Source organism: Callorhinus ursinus, unplaced genomic scaffold (assembly GCF_003265705.2).
Source record: "Callorhinus ursinus isolate GAN/ISIS: 27379988/994484 unplaced genomic scaffold, GSC_fseal_2.0 scaffold4, whole genome shotgun sequence".
NCBI lineage: Eukaryota > Metazoa > Chordata > Mammalia > Carnivora > Otariidae > Callorhinus > Callorhinus ursinus.
The window spans coordinates 82,808,306-82,828,663 of NW_027397066.1; the positions used below are offsets into that span (position 1 = coordinate 82,808,306).

A 20,358-nucleotide genomic window follows, 5' to 3' on the forward strand; every position below is an offset into this window, starting at 1 on the left:
TTCCAGGGAATAGAAGAGCTCCATGGAGCCCTGTCTTCTTCGACAGCAGAGCATCTCTTCATGTATTTAGTTCACATTTCATTATCTTATATTAGTTTAGAGTCCACATGTCTGTCATTCCAATTTGCTATTCATTGTGCCTGATTCAGTATACTGTACATGTCTAACACGCAATCATTACTTACTAAGCTTCACTTTCTTTTCTCAGGCTAGACACCACCCCCTGCATTCTGCAGAGTTAATATAAATGCTTTTATTATAGGAGAGCAATACAATATACCTCGCTTTTCTTTTCCATCAATGTGTGCAATCTCAGTCAAGTCACTGATCATCACTGGGGGCAAATGGACCATCTCTCAGCTGGGAATAATTACATCTATGTACCCATAGGCAGGGGACTGGAGGCACTTTCCAATTTTAAGACCTACCTATGATTCTATAGCATTGCCCCTACCACCTTCATATGGTTTGAAAACTAACATGGATGGAGACAAATTTTTATATTAAGAAAGGCTTCCCCTTCTTCCTTAAATACACTTTCACTTGGAAATTTTGGCGCTGTTTTTACTTCTCCCCACAGAGACTACAGATAGAAAAAAAAAAATCAAGGTGTTTATTGGTAAATGTGAGGCATGATAAACAAGCAAGTGATTCTGCAGAGGTTCCAGTGGACTTCTGATCTTCACATGGTCTTTCGCTCCCACAAGACATTTTTCCAGCCACACAGACCTCCTTGCTGGCCCTCAAAACTGCTAAACTGGTTTCTAAGAATCTTTGCACCAGCTATTCCTTTTGCCTTAAACACTCTTAACTCTGCATCTTCATGAAGGTCACCCCACACTTCCTACTCAAATGCTATTATTCAGAAAGTTCTTTGTTGGCCACCCACTAAAATAAGTGTCTCATCTCCCACTTGCTATCCCCCTATATTGCTTTTTCTCTTCGTGGTATATAATCAGTGCTTTAGATGTATATCTATTACTGAATGAGTGAGCGAGGCCTGGAAATTCCGTCAGGAATATAAAGCATTACAGTCCAGGCAGCCTCCTTCATTAGGCTGTAAGAAGCAACGATGCTCTGTTCTCAGCTTTAACATGACTTTTCAGGGTTTGACTGGCCGATGCAGAGCTACTATTGACTTTGATTCGGTGTCTTTAAGGAAGGATGATATTGCCTTTCATCTTTTTCATGGCTCCTTGCTTTTGGCAACAAGCTATTTGGTTATTCTCTAGTGACTCTACCAGGGGTAGGCTAGACACAGCGAGAGGAGAAATCAAAAGAGCCCATATAGCTACTCGAGGAGGAAGAGTTGAGACAAAAATTTGGCAAAAATTTGGTTATGAATCATATACTATGGAAATGGTCTGTTTTGCAAGGTATGCCTATTTATCCTTGTGAATGAGTAATTGTGAATTGACCATATACTCCTTAGATATAAATATGCCATATTTCAAAGTTTTTGAGCAGAAATATGTTACTTTGTCTTACCTAATAGTAGATAATAGAATTTAAATAAAGAAAAGTGTAGTTAGTTCTCTTCAAGAAAACATTTGTTTTTGCAATGCAGGATTAGTAATAACATGATTCATGATCTATTTAAAAAATAACTACTACATGCAAATTGAAACATTAAATAACTATTTTTCTCTCAATGACTTATTAGACTAATACAGATTTACATGAGCCAGTTCAATGGTTAATGTTCACTTCCTAGAAATCTAGTGAAATGCACCTGATAAATTCATCTTTTACCACAGAGCCAGAATGAAAAATAAAATGAATTATAAGAGCTTTCCTATTTCGCCACAAGTTCAACCTATTGTGAAATAAATGTTCTAAAGTCCAGGGGCAAATAGTGATAAAACGTGAAATAGCCCATTTAAAGGCTTCTTCTAAGGAAATGATTTGATATATTTCAATTTGACTAAGAAAGTGAGGAATCAACAATCCCATTTAAAAGAAAAGAATAACTAAGAAAAAGCAAATTTTCTAGTAAAGTACTTAAGTTACCAGATCACAGTATTAGAATTTTTATGAAGTGACACATAATCACATTCAAAACAGAAATACCAGAACGATGATCCCACCTGAGAACCGAGAACACTCGGGCCATTTTGCCTATTGCTCGGATCTTGTTCCTAATCACCTCCTTCCGGGCTGCAGCTGTCGCTCCTATGTTTTAAAACAGAGAGTTAAGTAGTCAGTGACCTTTTATCTAACTGTAATTATTTTACAAGTTTAGATATATAACCGACTATAGTAAGCAAAACCATCTCCCCTCCCCCCCAGTGGATTTATCTCTGAATTAATTTTAAAAACTTATCCATCTGGCCATTAATACTTGGATGTGGTTCTTGAGTGATCCCCAAAATGCCAAAGTGCAACTTTCGAGATTTTTCCAAAGGGAGGTGGGTAAAGAGAAAAATCATGGAGCTGACTGGGTAGGTTCCTATGCTTCTCTTCTGACTGAATTCCCTTCTTTTCTGTTTATACAGAGAGAGTGTGTATTGGCAAGAAGAATCAAGTGAGTCACCAGGATTTTCTACTCATTTCCGGACTCCATGCTGAGAAGACTACTTTAGGAAACTGCTTTTTCGAAAGTTCTCCCTTGAAGTGATGAAACTAGGGAGTCTCAACTCCCTAAGTTCCCTGAAACCTCATGTATGTTATTTAATGGCCATAAAACATTTGTTTTAGCACTTGATACTCTTTCATCTTCTGCTGGTTCACAAGTTCTAGAGGGGAAAATGGAAAACTACTGCATTGGATTTAGTGAGAGATGGTGGCATGGTTTGTATTTTAGTAGTTATGTAAAAAGTTACACACGGGTCTGAGTAACTTCGACCACATATTGTATTTTCCAAATGAAAAAAAAATTAATCTATGCAGGTTATTGTTACTGTAAACATTTTTTATCATGTTTTAAAAATAATACTATATGATCTTTGGTGAATCTCTTTTATTTTTTATTAAACTCCCAAAGCATGTTTGGAGAAGTGCACATCACAGGAAAACACCTGTCTTCTTAAGATTATTATAATCCAAGGTAAAGGGGCTAAGATACCTTTTTTTTATACATTATATGGGACTTTGTAGAAAGTGTTAACACAAGACGATTGTTTTTCCAGTTCTACTGCCACTAACAGAAATACAACAGAATATTCTTTTCAGATAATATCAGAAATGTTCCTAATCCAAATGAACAACTTAAGTTGGGTAATTTGTTCAGAGACTGCAGCCTCTGAGTGCTAATTGGTATAAGTTTTGGTCTTTTAATCTGTGATGAGGACAAGCTTTCTGACCTTTTGGGAAGGAAAGAGTTCTGCTTTTTCTCATCTCACATTTAAGATTTGGAGTCTTTTTCATTGTTTGATGAGAGTCAAACAATTAATCACCACCCTAACATTTCTCTAAGAAAGAAAACACATCAACACACACAATTTTGAACTGTCTGGAGGAAAAACAAACAAACAAACAAACAAACCCTCTGCTTTTCTCTCTCCCCGAGGAAAAGGAAAACATAACGGGCCACTGTCTTCTCCCGAGGGGATTAATTTGCCAAAAATGCTATTAGGGCACACCCACCTCACACACGCACAGGTGTTCCCCAGGAGGTGCATACCAGCGAGCTGGCTTCTTCACCTTGTCTCTCTGACCTGAACACAGCCCCATATTTTTGACCATTTCTTTCTCTCTTGTGGCAGTCACACCATGGCAGGTATCTCCCAACATACTGCCTGGCAGGACTTACTACTAGCAGCTATTCTGCCTGAAGATGACTAGAGGAAGTTTCAATGCATGAGAGAAAACCACTCTCCAATCCAGTTTTTCTAATGATTAAGTGGAACCATGGATTCTCATCCGCTAGGTTCCTTGAATTACATGCTGTTGGCCAGAACGTTTGAGAAGAAAACAGTGTCTGTGCTGGATCCCTGCCTCGAACTTTATCCTGGGTTTCTAACAATATTTACTACCTATGGTTTGCAATTAAGATGCTTTATACAGGGGCGCCTGGGCGGCTCAGTCGTTAAGCGTCTGCCTGCGGCTCAGGTCATGATCCCAGGGTCCTGGGATCAAGCCCCACGTCAGGCCCCCTGCTCCGCGGGAAGCCTGCTTTCCCTCGCCCACTCCCCCTGCCTGTGTTCCTTCTCTCACCATGTCTCTGTCAAATAAATAAATAAAATCTTTAAAAAAAAAGGATGCTTTATACAATAAATTACCTAAAATGCAGCACAGGGACATCAGACTTTTAGATGGTCTCTAGGAAAGGATTTATTTAGAAGCACAGTAAGAAAAGCAGCAAAAAGGAATAGCTAGAAATAAAACTGTATGTATTTAAGAGAAATGAGAAAGGGAAAACACAAAATAAAATAAGTGAAAAATATATAGGAAGAATAATCTACTAGAAAATTTTCAATAAAGGCCTTGTAAAAACCACAACCAGAGCAAAGAAAAGTAAGAAACTAAGTTGGAAAAGGAGGGAAAGAAATTATATAGACCTGTCCTTTCAGCTCAGCATTAACTGATTCTCAGAAAAATACTCAAATAAATTCTAAATTTGAAATGTAAAATCAACATTCTGATAGTCAGAGCCAGTCTGTCATTCCTAATTTTTTTCAGATCAAATGACTTACTGAAGAGCATGTAATAGATTATTCTACTTTATGATTCATTGTATTCATAGGTGTACTCCCAATAAATGGTGATTCACAGTGTGTTACATTATTTTTTTTATGAGAGAGAGAGAGAGAGTGAGCACAAACAGGGGGTGCAGCAGGCAGAGGGAGAAGCAGGCTCCCCACTGAGCAAGGAGCCCCATGTGGGACTCGGTCCCAGGACCTTAGGATCTTGACCTGAACCGCTGAAGGCAGCCGCTTAACCGGCTGAGCCACCCAGGCATCCCGACAACACTTCTCTTAATGAAGAACTACTGTCTCTTTTTAAATTTCTCAAAAACACAGATAGGTAAAAAAGTTTTATTACTCTTTTTATAAAATTAGAACACATTTACTCAAAAAATCAAAAATAACCTAATCATAAACAGTGTGAAGAGACATTCAAAATGAGTATCTCTTAAGGTAGATATTGCCTTCAATATTTTCCAAATATTCAAAATAAAAATTAAGCTAATGCCACACTTGGATAACCTCACAAAAATTTGAAATATTCAAATAATGTTTGTTCCATTGCAAGTCCTCATAGTCCATATTCTCTGGAAGGATCAAGGAAAAGGCATGTTTTTCAGAATTTTACTAGTTGCAACATGCAAATACAATGTCACATTCAACATACTTGCTCTCTTTAAGTCGTGGAAATGACCACAGTAGCTCATATTAAAATTCAGCATATTAAATAATGAAGGCACATAAAATACCTTTTACTCTAAAACTGAAATAACTATTTTTCATTGAAAAGAATAGAACATTTTAACTTGCAAGTCCCTAACTGAAAGGCAACATTTCATATGTTTAAAAATAATAGTCATTTTAAGTAAAATTTCATTTTGCATTTCCATTCCGATAATTATCACTTCTTTTTTGAGCCCCTCTCTCTCTTCAACTTTTAAGTTCTGATCTTCCTTTATGCCTGGGCTAGGATGCTATTATATCCAGAATCTAGGCAATCCTGCACATTTAGTTTTCCTCAAAGTGGAAGAGGCTAATGTACAGACCAAGGGAATCTTTACAGATTTGCTTTTAACATGTGTCCTTTCTGACCTTAACTTAGCCCCTCGCTGACTTCTCAAGTTGGAAAGGTAACCATGCCAAGTGGCTTGCTGAGTGAGTGCTGCATCCCCGCAGGGTGGATTTCAGCCTCTAAGGGGACTGGGAAAGTGCAGCAGCATCAGTGCACAGAAGGGCTAACTGCTGGGGTGAAGAGAGATTCTCAGCACATGGGGTATCTGCCATACATCACACGTGCTTTGTCAGCCAGCGCACAGCTTCAACCCGGTGAGCAACTACTGCGAACTCCTCAGTGGTAACTGAATTAGAGTATGTGGGAAGTGATAGATAGAATACAATACTACCCAAATCATTTATTCATTAAGGGTGCTTGAGAATCATATCCCACGTCGCCTGCCACGTGCTAACTGCCAGCAACAGAAATATGAATAAAGCATGATCTCCACTGTAGGAAATCACGTGAATGACAACAAGCGAGTGTGACAAATAAAGTGTTAGTAGCTGTGGTGTGCCCAAGCTGGCCTGAGTCCACTAGTGAGAGTAGACTGAGTGCATCTCTCTTTTTGTTTTTAAGATTTTATTTATTTTAGAGAGAGAAACAGCATGAGTAGGGGGAGGTCTAGAGGGAGGAGCAGAGAGAGAATCTCAAGCAGACTTCCTGCTGAGCACGGAGCCCAACGCGGGCTCCATCCCAGGACCGTGAGATGATGACCTGAGCCAAAATCAAGAGTCAGATGCGTAACCGACTGAACTACCAGGTGACCCTAAGTACATCTCTCCTTAACTCCATGTTGGCAGCCTGACATCAGCAGTAGGGAAGAGAATATATACTATGGAAATCTGCAAATGCCACCAACTAGGGCCATTTTCCCCTGGAGGATGAGTGGTTAAAGGTGTACCAGCATGCCACTGAAAGCAGGTGTTAACTGCCTGGAGGCATGAGAAAAAAACTTCACCGAAATTGTAGTAGTTAAAGGATCCTGAAGGATAAGTAATAGTGAAAGAACAAGGAGAATGGGTATTCTCTGTAGAAGGAAGAAAATTTGCAAACTTTTGGAGGCCACAACAATCCACATTGTATGCAGGGGTGGGTGAGAAGTCTGGTGTGGATGAAGACATGCCAGGGTGAGAAGCAGAAGCGGCGGCCTGGGCTAACCTGGAAAGGCGTGAGCATGGCAGTACACACAGGTAAGAAGTTTCTGTACTAGCGCCCTCCTAGTAGAGATTAACAGAACATACTTTGTCACGTATCTACCAAAGAAAGAAAGGGATGAACTGAAGGATATATAGGGAGGTAGATACGTGACAAAGCAGCTATGGTCAAATGTTAATTGTAGACAGTAAGTGATGGGTACATGGATATTCACCATCCAGTTGTTTCAACTTTCTTGTATATTTAAAATATTTTAATAATAAAATGTCAAAAAAACAACACTACATTTGGAAGAAGCTTGGTTTTGAGGGAAAAGAGAAGCAGATTTGAGAAGAGAGGTGTCTCCATCTCTCCCTTTGTGTTACAGTGAGGATGCATAAGCTGGCCAAAGGAAGCAAGAAAGGAAAGTTCTCAGTGCAGCTACACACATTCTGTCCCTCCTCAGCTCCAGGAGAAAATTGACCTGGTAAGGTTTTGTTTTATATGCCCAATTCAGTGGATTCTAATTGCTTTCAATACCTTTTGGTAATTGTAAGAAATGAAGATGATGAGCTACATAAAAATTTTATACTCAGATGTCTTATAAAATAGGAATATTTTCATATTAGAATGTAAAAAAGCTCCGTTTCCAAAAAAAGCAGAGAAAAGTGAGGTGTTTACTTTTTAATGTGAACAGCAGCAGAAATTCTCCACCTCATTATTATAGTGGCCTCAATTTTTGCTATTATTTAGGCTTCTTTCTTTAAAGGCCTTTTAATGCAAGTGGATTCATAGCATATATTATTAAATAAAATATATTCTATACAAAAGTATGTGTATACACTAACATTTTGCACTTTTTTCAAAGGAAAGATATTTTAGGAACTATATATTGCTGGTAGGCTTCAAATCTCTACCTTTTTAATTAGAATCTAAGAAACTGAGAGAGAAAACTTACCACTTTTGCAAATTTGTTAAAAAATAACAAAATTTATCTGTAGGAAACTTATTCTATTTGAAAGTAAAATTTTATCATGGTTCATTATTATTAAGCAGAGTTTAGATGTACCCCCAAATGATATTTTTCATCAAATAGAGCAATTATTGAATTTGAATAAAGGCTATTCATGGAAGGAAGCATAAGATATTGAGATAAAAAATATCTTCTGTTGTGTTATATGAAAGACAAAAATCAGGTTTCCATCCAAAATTAGCACCTTTGAAATACAAGATATCATACAAAGAAGAGTCTTCAGATGCTTCTAAAAACCTTGCATAATTGGTCTTTTTACAGCTGATGATGATAAAATCATAAGTATACAGACTATCTTATTTAGGAGAACACATGTCCCCATAAGGCTATGAATCCAAACCATGGGCTAGAATCCCTAAACCTTATTACTCTTTCTTGTCTTTTCTTTCCCTGACCTACTTTAGCAATAACAAATCTTGAGCTTCTATATGCCAACAAAGTTATGCTATCTATAAGTTACTTAGACATCCACCTGGTTTTGCCCTTGGCTATGAGTGTGACAAGTGCTTTATTACATTTGCCTATACCATCAGGCATTTGAGCCTTTGGATTTAGGGACAGCACCATCAACACTGACTAATGGTGTTCACTCTGCTAGACTGACTTTAAAAAAAACAACAACAAAAAACTGTAACTTTTACATTTTCTACTCATGCATCTACTAAAGACTACCCTCCAAAGTATACTATTCCCACCTCCAAATTTAAATAGTTGTAAAGAATATAATATCACAGACATTGCCATTTTAAAATGAAATGACTATATTACATTTTTTTTTACTAATGGCATATAGATATCACAACTTCATCCCACCATCATCCATGTAAAGAAAAAAATCCATGAACAAGCTATTCATTGACACTTAGAAATCTTACATGAGTCCTGTTTTTCTTTGAAATTGTATTTCCATTTCCATTTCCCCGATTTTACTCTAGTGAATTATATATTTACACTTTTAAATAGTTTTATGACTACATTGTACTTTATTATCAAAAATATGTTTCAAAATCTAAGTTAACTGTATTTTTTTAAATTTTATTTATTTATTTTTGAGAGAGAGAGAGCACAAGCTGCGGGGAGCAGCAGGCAGAGGGAGAGGGAGAAGCAGGCTCCCCGCTGAGCAGGGAGCCCGATGCGGGGCTCGATCCCAGGGCCCTGAGATCATGACCTGAGCTGAAGGCAGTCACTTAACTGACTGAGCCACCCAGGTGACCCTAAGTTACATGTATTTTTAAAAAATTTCCTGACACGGGGCGCCTGGGTGGCTCAGATGGTTAAGCGTCTGCCTTCAGCTCGGGTCATGATCCCAGGATCCTGGGATCGAGCCCCACATCGGGCTCCTGGCTCAGTGGGAAGCCTGCTTCTCTTTCTCCCTCTGCCTCTCTCCCTGCTCATGCTCTCTCTCTCTCTCTATCTCTGTGTCTCAAATGAATAAATAAAATCTTAAAAAAAAAAAAAAAAGAAAGTAACTGAAAACTTAAAAAAAAAAAATTTCCTGACACAATGAAGCCCTAAGTGTTCAAAAATTCCTGTGTAATCAAGATCACTATTATTAGTAGTACATAATTGAGCTAGATAGCACAAATATAAGATAAATATTTAAAAATATGTTAAAAGCATAGAAACAAAGTTTTATTGGAATGCATCCCTTAGTGACAAGGATGGGAGTGGGTTATGTTGCCTTGCTTAAGGAGACTTCTAGACGCTGAGTTTTCCAGCATCTCTCTGTTGGTACTCCAGTACTAAACGTCTCAAGGTAAGGTTCACAATGGTGACGTCTCTGGAGACCTACACTTTTTTGTTAAAGTGGGAGAAGGGCAATTGAGAAAGAAAAGGTGGAAAAGGAGAAGCTGTAACGAGGCCTGCACCCTCCAGTTCAGGAGAGTTTTAGGAAGGAGGACATCTGGAAAGCATGAAGACTGCTGCTCTATCAAGAAAGAGATTGCTCAGTTTCTAGAGTTGATGGTTGCTGAAGAGTTCCTTGACTAGCCATAACTTGGAGATCTGCATTGCTCATCCACTTGACGTCAGTACCAGTTAAAGCTAGTCCCAAGAGATTGTTAGGTGCTGGCCCTCGCCAAATAGCTCTACCTACGCTTATGTAGGTTATTTTGTGAGGCAGGAAAACACCCTCTGGATCACAATTCCTGTAAAACTTCATCTTTTTGAAGATCATAACCTAAAATGTTTGGAGTATCTTTTAAATTTTGATTTTCATTCTATCATAAGACATATCCAATGGTGATAAAATTGGGATATAATGGCTACTCACTCCAAATTCACTCCAAACCAGATATTCTGAATTTTTTTCCATATGTTTTTTAGTTCAACTAAAATCTCAGCACATAATAGACCCTGCAATAGTGTGATATTTGGCATAAGACGATTCTGTCTCATATCCCACTTTGGAAAGCAACAGAAGATAATGGATTCTAAGAAAGGCCAGTACAGCCTAGATTGTTTTTTTTCCACTTTTCTTGTCATAAAACATAAATGAATTATCTGGACAGGAAATCTTAAAAATGTACAGACTACTCCCAAATGTCAAATAGCTGTCATTATTTGGTTATCCTATGTAATTAAAAGTTACTTCTGTTTACAAGCTTTAATTTGATTCCATGGACTTTGGTTCTCTGAGACATTTTGTTCCATCTGTTCAGGGACTCCTCAGTAGAATCGTAGAAATTGGTTTTATGCATAATTCTAACTTGGGTAAAAATTAAAGACCTTAAAGTAGATCAGAGAACTTCTGTTGATTTTTCGAGAAACCATCACATATTCAAGCTATGCCTTACAAAGAACATTTGAGTTGATTTATATTCACCAAAGTAGAAACTAACGGCATGTGAAATCCTAGTCAGATTGACCTCTTTATCATGACAGAAACACATCATTTTTTTAAATTGACAAGTGAAAATCTAAGCAAAATGAAATGAAATAATAAATGTCAAGTTAATAATTTAGACTTATTGTCTATAGGAGAAACAATCATAATGCCTGGATGTTTAAGCTAACCAGGATTATTCTGGGTATAGGTGAGGATGTAAGCTTCAAAAAGGTATTTACTAAGGGCCCCATTATGCATGCATGCTAAATGCCGAAAGGATGCATGCACTAGAACTGAATTCTGGACCCTTATGGATTTATGCATTTATCAAATGCTAGAACTACATTTAAATTATCTAAACTAAACTAAATTTAAGTTATCACTGAAATGATACAAATTAAGGGGGGAAAATGGACAGAGTAAAATATTATGTTTCGTGGTCCTACGTGTCATATACTAGATAGAAAATTAACTGAGCACCATCTGACAGCACAACAAACAGGCTGGGATAAGTAAGGCAACTCCTTGGTCTGACAGTGGAGGCCCCCCAAGGCAGACATGTACTGAGCTCATCTGAAACAAAACCACTCAAAGGTCTTCTGATGCTATTCAAGACCTAGGTGGGGTGTTTTGCCAGCACATGGGTGATGCAGTGATGTTTTGCCCAAGAAAGAGAATAAAGAAATGAGCATTAGGTTGTGGCCAATGATCAGTGCACAGGCATGTATAGGCGACTTAGGTGAGACTTAAACAATACCCAAAGATGTTACTATCTTATCAGAGGAAAGGGATATGCCAATCAAAAATGTACTGGTGGGCCACAGAGGCAGAGTACAGAAGAGAAGCTGAGGCAAACATCTGAAATGCCTAGGGCGGTACTGTCCAGGGGGCAAAGGTCTTCACGAGTTCTGGGCCTAGTGCAAGGCTTTGGATCATAAATAGCTGGCTCATTCAGTTTTCTGAAGACCTGAAGACACTGGCATGTGGGAGGTAGAAGGGAACAGTGGTGAAGAACTTCTGGTTGGGAGTAAAAGACCTAGCTTGGAGTTTCAGCAACTCCATTCACTAGCTGTGCTTTCCTGGACAGATTAATAAGTTTCTCCACGTCCATATTCCTCACCTATAAAGTCAGGGAAGTTCAAAGCGTTTTCTTTGCATTATTTCACACGACCTTCACAACAACCACAGGAGGAAGTACTATTAGTCTCCACCGTCCTTAGGATGATTCATGGGAACAGAGATGGTGATTTGTTTGCATAAGGTCAACAGCTTAAAAGTGCTGACCCAGAGCCAAAATCCCTTACAGTAGCAGGTTGACTGATCCACCTCATAGCTGGGTGGAAGAATTAAATAAGTAATGTGTTCATTCGCTCTTAACATTTAACAAACATGCGTGCCAGATACGATGCTAACTGCCAGAGCACTTAGCACAGAGCTTTGGTACGTGAGAAGTACTCAAAAATGCTTGCTGTTACTATTAAGAAGGAAATGCTTGTGCAGAGGTGGACATTCCAATTTCTCTAACACTCACACTTCTCACTGTAGATTAAAAGATTGATTGTGTGATCTTTGTTAGTATCAAGCTCCCTAAGTTGGGGCCCCAGTTGTATTTTGTGTCAGCCAGGCTGGGAAGGCTGGGCCCCAGATGATGGCACATTTACCAGGGGAAAATGCTGGCAGCCAGGATGCTGCTGGTTTCATTTTTCAGGAAAAAATAAAAAAGAAAAGAAAAGAAAAAGAAACACTCCAAAAAGGTGGGCTGACCATATAGAATCAAGATTTCTATTTCTGTGCTGAGAAAAAAAAAATGGAAGAAAAGTTTTATAGCTTCTCATAATAAGTAAAGAGGAAGAGCAAAAACAGACTGCACTCCGAAAAATATTTTTAAAATCTAGATTTTCTGGGGTGTCTGGGTGGCTCAGTCATTAAGCATCTGCCTTCGACTCAGGTCATGATCCTGGGATCGAGCCCCGCATCGGGCTCCCTGCTCGGCGGGAAGCCTACTTCTCCCTCTCCCACTCCCCCTGCTTGTGTTCCCTCTCTCGCTGTGTCTCTGTCAAATAAATAAATAGTATCTTTAAAAAACAATTTTTTTTTAAGATTTTCTGAGCACTTACTTAACTTTTTCATAGAGCCCTTAGACTTGTCATCAGAGATCAAGCAATTATCAAGAGAATGTTTTACAAACGTTGGACTCACAACAACTCTGTCTGCAGTTGTTCAATTAACTAATAATTATTCTTATATAAGTACAATCTTCAAGTAGACTACTTTGGACCCATAAAATGCCTTAGCACAAAGAGAATCATGAAAGCTCTGCCAAAAATACAAGAACAATTATCTTTTCTTATGGTATCACTTTTCAGCAAGCTTACATTACCACTATAGTCCCTTTTGTGAGGAATGCCTCATTCACATGCCAATTACCTCAACCTTGTTTGTGAGAAGTAATGTTTTTCTAAAATATAGACACACCTATACACAAAATCTTTGCCTTCACTGAGGAAAAAGATCTCTCTCCACTTCAATTCCCTTCAAATAAAGACTATATTCAGGTTTATAGAGCACAGGCTTTTTTCCCGTCTTACGATGCAACATGGGTTTCTTTCTCAAATACATTTAATTGAAGTGTATGCTTAGGTACGCAATAGCTAATGTTTAGTGTAAGCTGGCCAATGTCACCATTAGTTGGAGGAAGGCTCAAAAGTACAAAAATTAATGATTTTTAAACCTGTGTATAAATACTGTGATTGTGTAAAATACATGCATCTATGAAAATACAGCATAAAATGGAGAGTATTATCTTACTGTGAGCATAATATTCTAGCCAGTGGTGGACACTATCCAACCAAGTAGCTATAACAGGGATATGGCTGTTTTTTCATCTTTACTTTGTTCTGCAAAGTCTGGCTTCTATGTAGTGTGAAAATCCTGTGAGGTAATAAAGAAACATATTTGTGCTCAATCATGGCAGTACAGGAAAGCCGTACTTCCAATGTCTGTCTTGTATCATTTTAATCAGCCACTTAAAAGGATTTTAATTATTGCAATTAAATATGGTAAGCTAGACTTGATGATACTGATTACAATATGATGGCTAACCAGGCACCTTGTATGATGGTCAAGGCCCCAAAACATCAATAGTCATAAATATGATGGGAATTTCTAGCCTTCTACCTTTTTTAAACATGTTCCAATTTTAATGATATACTGGATATAACTATTTTCTTCCTTTTTATGGCATAACCATGATTAAAAAAAAGCAGTTACCTATACTATAAATGGCACAGAGTACAAAGGATATATTTATAGTGACAAAAATGGCTTACACTCTAAATTAAAGACCAAATTATTAAGTAATTGAAAAAAAATCAACACTAAACTGGAAGGTAACTAACAAAATCCTGAGGAAAAAAATAACAAAACCTTTTACAAAATATTGAATAATTTTTCTTTCTATGTGTGTCTTTCCTTTCTCCGATTACCTCACTCAAACTCAAATATTATAAAAAACATAAGAGAACTTAACAATGGTAAATTAATACCCATCTTTGCATATTGTTTCCTAGAAAACTGACATGGATTTCTCACACGGCAGTATCTCCAAAAACAGTACAATACATAAAGTGTTTTTCTTTTCCTTGTCAGAAGTAGAAGACGAGAAAGACGTCCTCTAAATTTTCTCCTTTAGTTATCAACTATTTTGTCCCAATTCATGCTCCCTCCCTCAAACCCATCGAGCCTCTGTAAGACAACATATTTAAAATCCATTTCTTGCTGCCCGAGCCTCTCAGCTCAATGAAGGCAGAGCTCATGTGTTTGCCTGCCCCTGAATATGCAGAAAAAGATATTCTATGAAGAAATATTTTTACAGAGAACTAAAAATACACAAAATGAAATAAAAATATAACATGATATGAAAATTGAGGTAGTCTGAAATTTTATTTTTTGGCCCTTTGCCGATTATTTCTATTTTCTTTTTTTAGCTATTATAAATACCACAGCTAACATAAACACCTCTTTTCAGTAATCTGATATCTGACAAGCATAGTGATGTCCTAATATTCCATTTTTGGGCCAGACTTATATCTCACAGTAATTTTTCTGCATTTGGTTCAAATATTTTTAACAGCTGCTGCCTGAACCACTCTATAATCCTGGTCCTTACTACTTGATTGCTCCTTTCTCTTTCGCTCCTTTTTGTCCAGCTTCATCAAGGGTTAATTTTAAGGACTGATCTTCAATTTTCTGATATTTCCTTTCATGTCAGCAACCTTGGAGGCCTATTTCACCCAGCTGATTCGACGATGACGTTTAATTCCAAGCCTCTAACACCAGCCCGGATTTTGTTTCCAATTTCCAGGATTCCACTTCCAAATCCCTCTTAGACATTGCCTGAGCTATGTGTGTCACTTTTACTCAAACTCATTTCTCCTGAAACTGGTGAGTTTATCCATAAATGTTCTCATCCTCCTAGACACCTAGGCCTGAACCACCCAAATCAACTTTTCTTTCCTTGGCCCCACTTATTCTATAGCTGTAAGTCCTTGGACAGCTCTTTGGAACAGCTCCCTTTATGTTTTATTCTTAACACTATCATTGTTTTGATACGGTCACCTCAACTTTCAAATACATTATGAAGTTCCTAATTTATATTCCTACTCATCCTTTGTTCATTTTGCAAGCATTTTTCCAAGCTTACCAACTTCGGGTTATGTGTCGATGTTGACAGAACAAGAATCCTATCCCCACTGTGTTCCTTGGAGCTATTTATTTATTTAGTATGTCTAAATGTTTCTACTTTGGGGCCACCTGGGTGATGCAAGCTGGTTAAGTGGCTGACTCTTGGTTTGGGCTCAGGTCATGATCTCAGGTCCTGCGATCGAGCCCCATGTCGGGCTCCACACCAGTGGAGAGTCTGCTTGAAGATTCTCTCTCTCCCTTTCCCTCTGCCCCTCCCCCTGCTCTCTCTCTTTCTCTTTCTCTCTCTCTCAAATAAATAAATCTTTAAATGTTTCTATTTTTTTTAAATGCTTCCAGGTAAATTTTTGGGTCTTCAGAATTTTTTTTAAGATTTTTATTTCTTTATTTGAGAGAGAGAGACAGATAGACAGAGACACAGACAGCAGTAGCAGGGGGAGGAGGCAGAGGGAGAGGGAGAAGCAGGCTTCCCGCCGAGCAGGGAGACCGATGCGGGGCTCGATCCCAGGACCCTGGGATTCATGACCTGAGCCGAAGGCAGAAGCTTAATGGACTGAGCCACCCAGGTGCCCTTAAATGTTTCTATTTTTTATATTAAAACATAATATTGCCCCTAACCCAAACTGTCAATTATTATAGGACATACAACTTTTTTTTTTTTCAAATTGGGAACCTGAAATATAGGATGATACGATGAGATGTCCAGAAATGACAATAATTACAGCCGCAAGAAAATTTCTAAGTTAATGGCTCTTAGTATATGTGCTGCTGCCAGATGCACAAGGCAGATGGGAGTTTTTAAGATGAAATTTTGTCTCAAACATTCATCACGGCAACTAAATACAGTTTTGATAGAAAACAATATAACCAAACCTTTATAGAGGTATTCCCTGGGGACCAATCAAATGCCATGTGAGTGCCAATAATTCTCAACTGCACACTTCAAAAAGTTGGGAATGGCTTTTTTTAAGTTAGACAGAAAGAAGTGGGGAGACACTCTGGAACCCGGGATATTACATATCAAGAATTATCTAATAATTCAAAGCAGACGATGGGAGATAATTTTCTTGTATACAATTTAGATGGTTTCGTAGAGGCATGCAAAAAACTGCTCTGATCCCATATTCAGTGACTGGCCTGTGGTTAACATTAGGATAAGGCAAAAATGTGGATAAAGGATAAGAGTTCCACCATGTGGTTTGCTCTTTAGATGAAAGCAGAGGCATAAATTCTAATTTAATATTAAGTCTTTCCGGTGCAGCCTGAAACTATATTTGGCTTGAAATGTCTTCATTTTATTATTCTTTTCTGTCCTTTCTTATTCTACAGGATTTCAGTTTCACCTTCATAATTTTTTTGTGTTAGCCAGACTTGCCACATATCATAGTCTCAAACATAACTTGTGTATGTGTGTACACATATATATATACATATTATACACACACACACATACACACATATATTATATGTGTGATCTCAGAGTCTAAGATTTTAGGACTTAAAAAAAGTTCCAAATAAATAAATATTTCTAACTCATGAAACTGTCGTTAGGTTTCTAATGCTTATTGCTATTCCAGATGTTCTTGTTGTAATAATGAACAATAAAGAAACTTTTGAAATGAAGCATATTGTTTGATTTCTGTCAGCTTCCCGCCCCCCCCCCCATTTTGGAATCACTTTCTAATCCTTGGTTTGAAATGAATCTTCTTCATTAATGAGAATTAACTACCCAAAGGAAATACATCTATGTGGAGTTCTTCCTTCTCTAAAATGTTCTGGGGAATAACAACCCCAAATTGAAATCAGACTGTAATTTTATCATCCAAAATCAGAAGTAGAAACAGGAAACAAAGACCCCAATACATACAAATTAGATCCTCAAAAGACATGCATTGGTATTAAACGGTTTCAAAACTTTACAAGATAATAGAAGTTTTGTCTTTTATTTTCAACATAAAAGAGCCACAGACCAATTTAAAATAGCAACCTTGTTCTAGATAGGCTATCAAATTCCTTTATTTGTAAGGCCGAAGTGAAGGAGGAGAGATTCATGACATGATTTGTACTTAGCAAAGACTAGATGAGCCAGAGGAGTTATGGTTTCCTCAGCTACAAAAAAATTCTTTTTTTTTTTAAAGATTTTATTATTTATTTGACAGAGAGAGACACACCAAGAGAAGGAACACAAGCAGGGGGTGCAGCAGAGGGAGAGGGAGAAGCAGGCTCCCCGTTGAGCAAGGAGCCTGATGCAGGGCTCGATGTGGGGCTCGATGTGGGGTTCAATCCCAGGACCCCGGGATCATGACCCAAGCCGAAGGCAGATGCTTAACGACTGAGCCACCCAGGTGCCCCAGCTACAACAAAATTCTTAACGCAATGAAACACATAGCTTTTCAGAGTAAACCAAGATGAAAGGAATAGAATGAAACTGTCTTATTTGCCATTTATTTGACTTTCGTGGCCAAATAGCACCAGAAAATCTACTTCCTGATTTTATATTATATTTAAGCAGAACAAACTATGCTTAAGTGTAGTTTGTCAACGACAACAAAAAGGCATCATGCTGTTTCAAAGAAAAAGGTTTCAAGCGTTGTAATCACAATTTGTAGAAAGTTCAAGAGTCTGAGAACAAGGCAGACATCAGTTTGAACCCAGGCTCTATTACTTCACTAGCTGTGTGACCCTAGGCTTTATCTTCACCTCATCCAGCCTCAATCACTTCAAATGTGAAATAGGGATAATCACAGCATCTATATCAATAGGTTGTTGTGAGGAGGAGATAATATAAATCACTTTGTAAACATACGTAAAAAGAATGACCGTTAATAATTGTAAATTTTTGTTGGTCAAATTAGTAAAGAGTTAATACACACAAAGGACTTGGAATAATGCCTGACACATAATGTTAGACACTGTCATTGTCATTATTAAATGGTAAAGGGGAGCCGACAGAATCTGAAGGAAAAGCAAAACTGATCCCCTAACTTTCATTCCTCTAGGAAATGACAAGAATCCTTGTTTGCTATAGACTTCATAGACACTAAGAAGTCAACCTGATGAGGTAAAAAGATAGTCAAGGATTGTAGAGGTATCATTACTACCTTTGACTTTTCAGTTGACATTGAATATGGAACAAAATAGACGGAAAAAAGAATATGGAACAAAATATTGAGAAGAACTTGATAAATAACTCATGAAGAGATTCCACATGTCTCCACCCCTGCCCTTAGAATAAGCAGCCATTCAAGGAAGAGGCTCAGGTAAGTTCTCTGATGTCTTCTGATTCCTGCTTTCAGCCCTGTAGCCACCAAGCCTGGGAGCCTGGTAGGCAGAGCCAAAGGCCAGACCCCAGAGAGACACAGACTGCGGGCTGCATGCGGGAGGGAGGGACTGGGAGGAACGGGAAACGTTATCCTAAGGTCGAAAATAATATTGCACCCCCCTCTCCAAAAAAAAAAAAAAAAGGAACTTCAATAAACTATAATCTCAGAGAGTCAAAGAGTTCTGGAAAATTTTACAAGTTGTTCTTTGAGCACCTTTGAAGAAATTCGTAGTCTTTGCCTCATATTACATAAAGCACTAAAGAACATTTCTGATTGTTTACTTCAAAAGGTATAATGTCCTAAATTCAACATACTTTTAATAAATATTTTTATTTGTTTTCTTTTTGTTTTCCTTAGAGGGCCTATTTATGAGATTTGAGCTTAAAGATCACTGTTAGAGGTCATGGTTCTTTCTCTACAGACTGACCAAAGATTTATGCATGGTAGAATGAGATTTCAGTGGTCCGCTTAGAAAACAAAAAAATTTTCCAAATCCCTTGAAAGACATGCACTCCATAATTGGAATTAACAGGCTTAAAAGCAATTGCTGATGAATAACTGGATGATGACTGGAAGTAATTATTTTACTTTATTTTATTTATTTTTTTTTAAGATTTTATTTATTTATTTGAGAAAGAGAAAGAGATAGAGAGAGAGCATGGGAGGGAAGAGGGTCAGAGGAGAAGCAGACTCCCTGCTGAGCAGGGAGCCCGATGCGGGACTCGATCCCGGGACTCCAGGATCATGACCTGAGCCGAAGGCAGTCATTTAACCAACTGAGCCACCCAGGCGCCCTGGAAGTAATTATTTTAAAGCAGAGTAAGTCACAAAATATAACCTTTCACGTAAGTGACTGAGAGGGTGGGTAAAGAGAACTCACTATTACTGACGTAAACACTGAGTTAGTCTTGGTAATGTTTAACTGCAGGAAACACCTGAAATGAACAGGCATTTTGGCTACGGCACCTAGCACACAGTAGGTGCTCGATAGATATTTGTTGAGTGAATGGATTAATGTATAATTACAATCTACTTATTATTAACATATTATTACAGGCCTACTATGCAGTCTTATTTATTCTATATGTTACATTTTTATCACATTGTCTATATTATAAATATTGGCCAATGAACTTGACTACAATAGAGATTTGTTAACAGAGGCACATCACCATATTAATGCTAATGAATCTTCCTTTTGAGGCATAAAAGGACATAGGGAAAGACATCTATTGAAAAATATTTGTTGGCTTTTAAGATTTAGGTTCCACCAGGGTGGTATTCTTCTTTTAGAAAAAAAAATCTCTGACATGATGAGAAAATATTATCTTTTGAATGATATCACTATTCCTTAGAGTTACTAGTAGCGAACTGTGGCTATAAAATATGAAACAGCTAGAACCTGGATAAAGCACAAAATATCCACTGAACTCCTGGATATTTCAAAATATATGAATATAGTTACTGAAGTTCTTACAACTATTTGTTAGCTAATTCTAACCTAGTAAATGTTTATGTATATATATGATATAAATATTATTTCATGTGTATATATATATATATATATATATATATGCTATTTTCTCTCCTTCCTTATATTATACATACCCTTGCAATGTGATCTATGACTAAAGAATAGGATATGGAGACAAACAAGT

General features: G+C 37.6%; 1 protein-coding gene across 9 annotated transcripts in view; it reads right to left on the reverse strand.

Annotated features, from left to right (window-relative positions):
• PPP3CA (protein phosphatase 3 catalytic subunit alpha) overlaps positions 1-20,358 on the reverse strand; it is a 502,337-nt gene that overhangs the window by 13,591 nt on the left and 468,388 nt on the right. For all 9 annotated transcript variants that reach the window (XM_073892032.1, XM_073892038.1, XM_073892035.1 and 6 more), the window contains one exon: positions 2,088-2,172. In XM_073892032.1, coding sequence (XP_073748133.1) covers positions 2,088-2,172 — 85 coding nt within the window. The remainder of the gene's footprint in view (positions 1-2,087; positions 2,173-20,358) is intronic.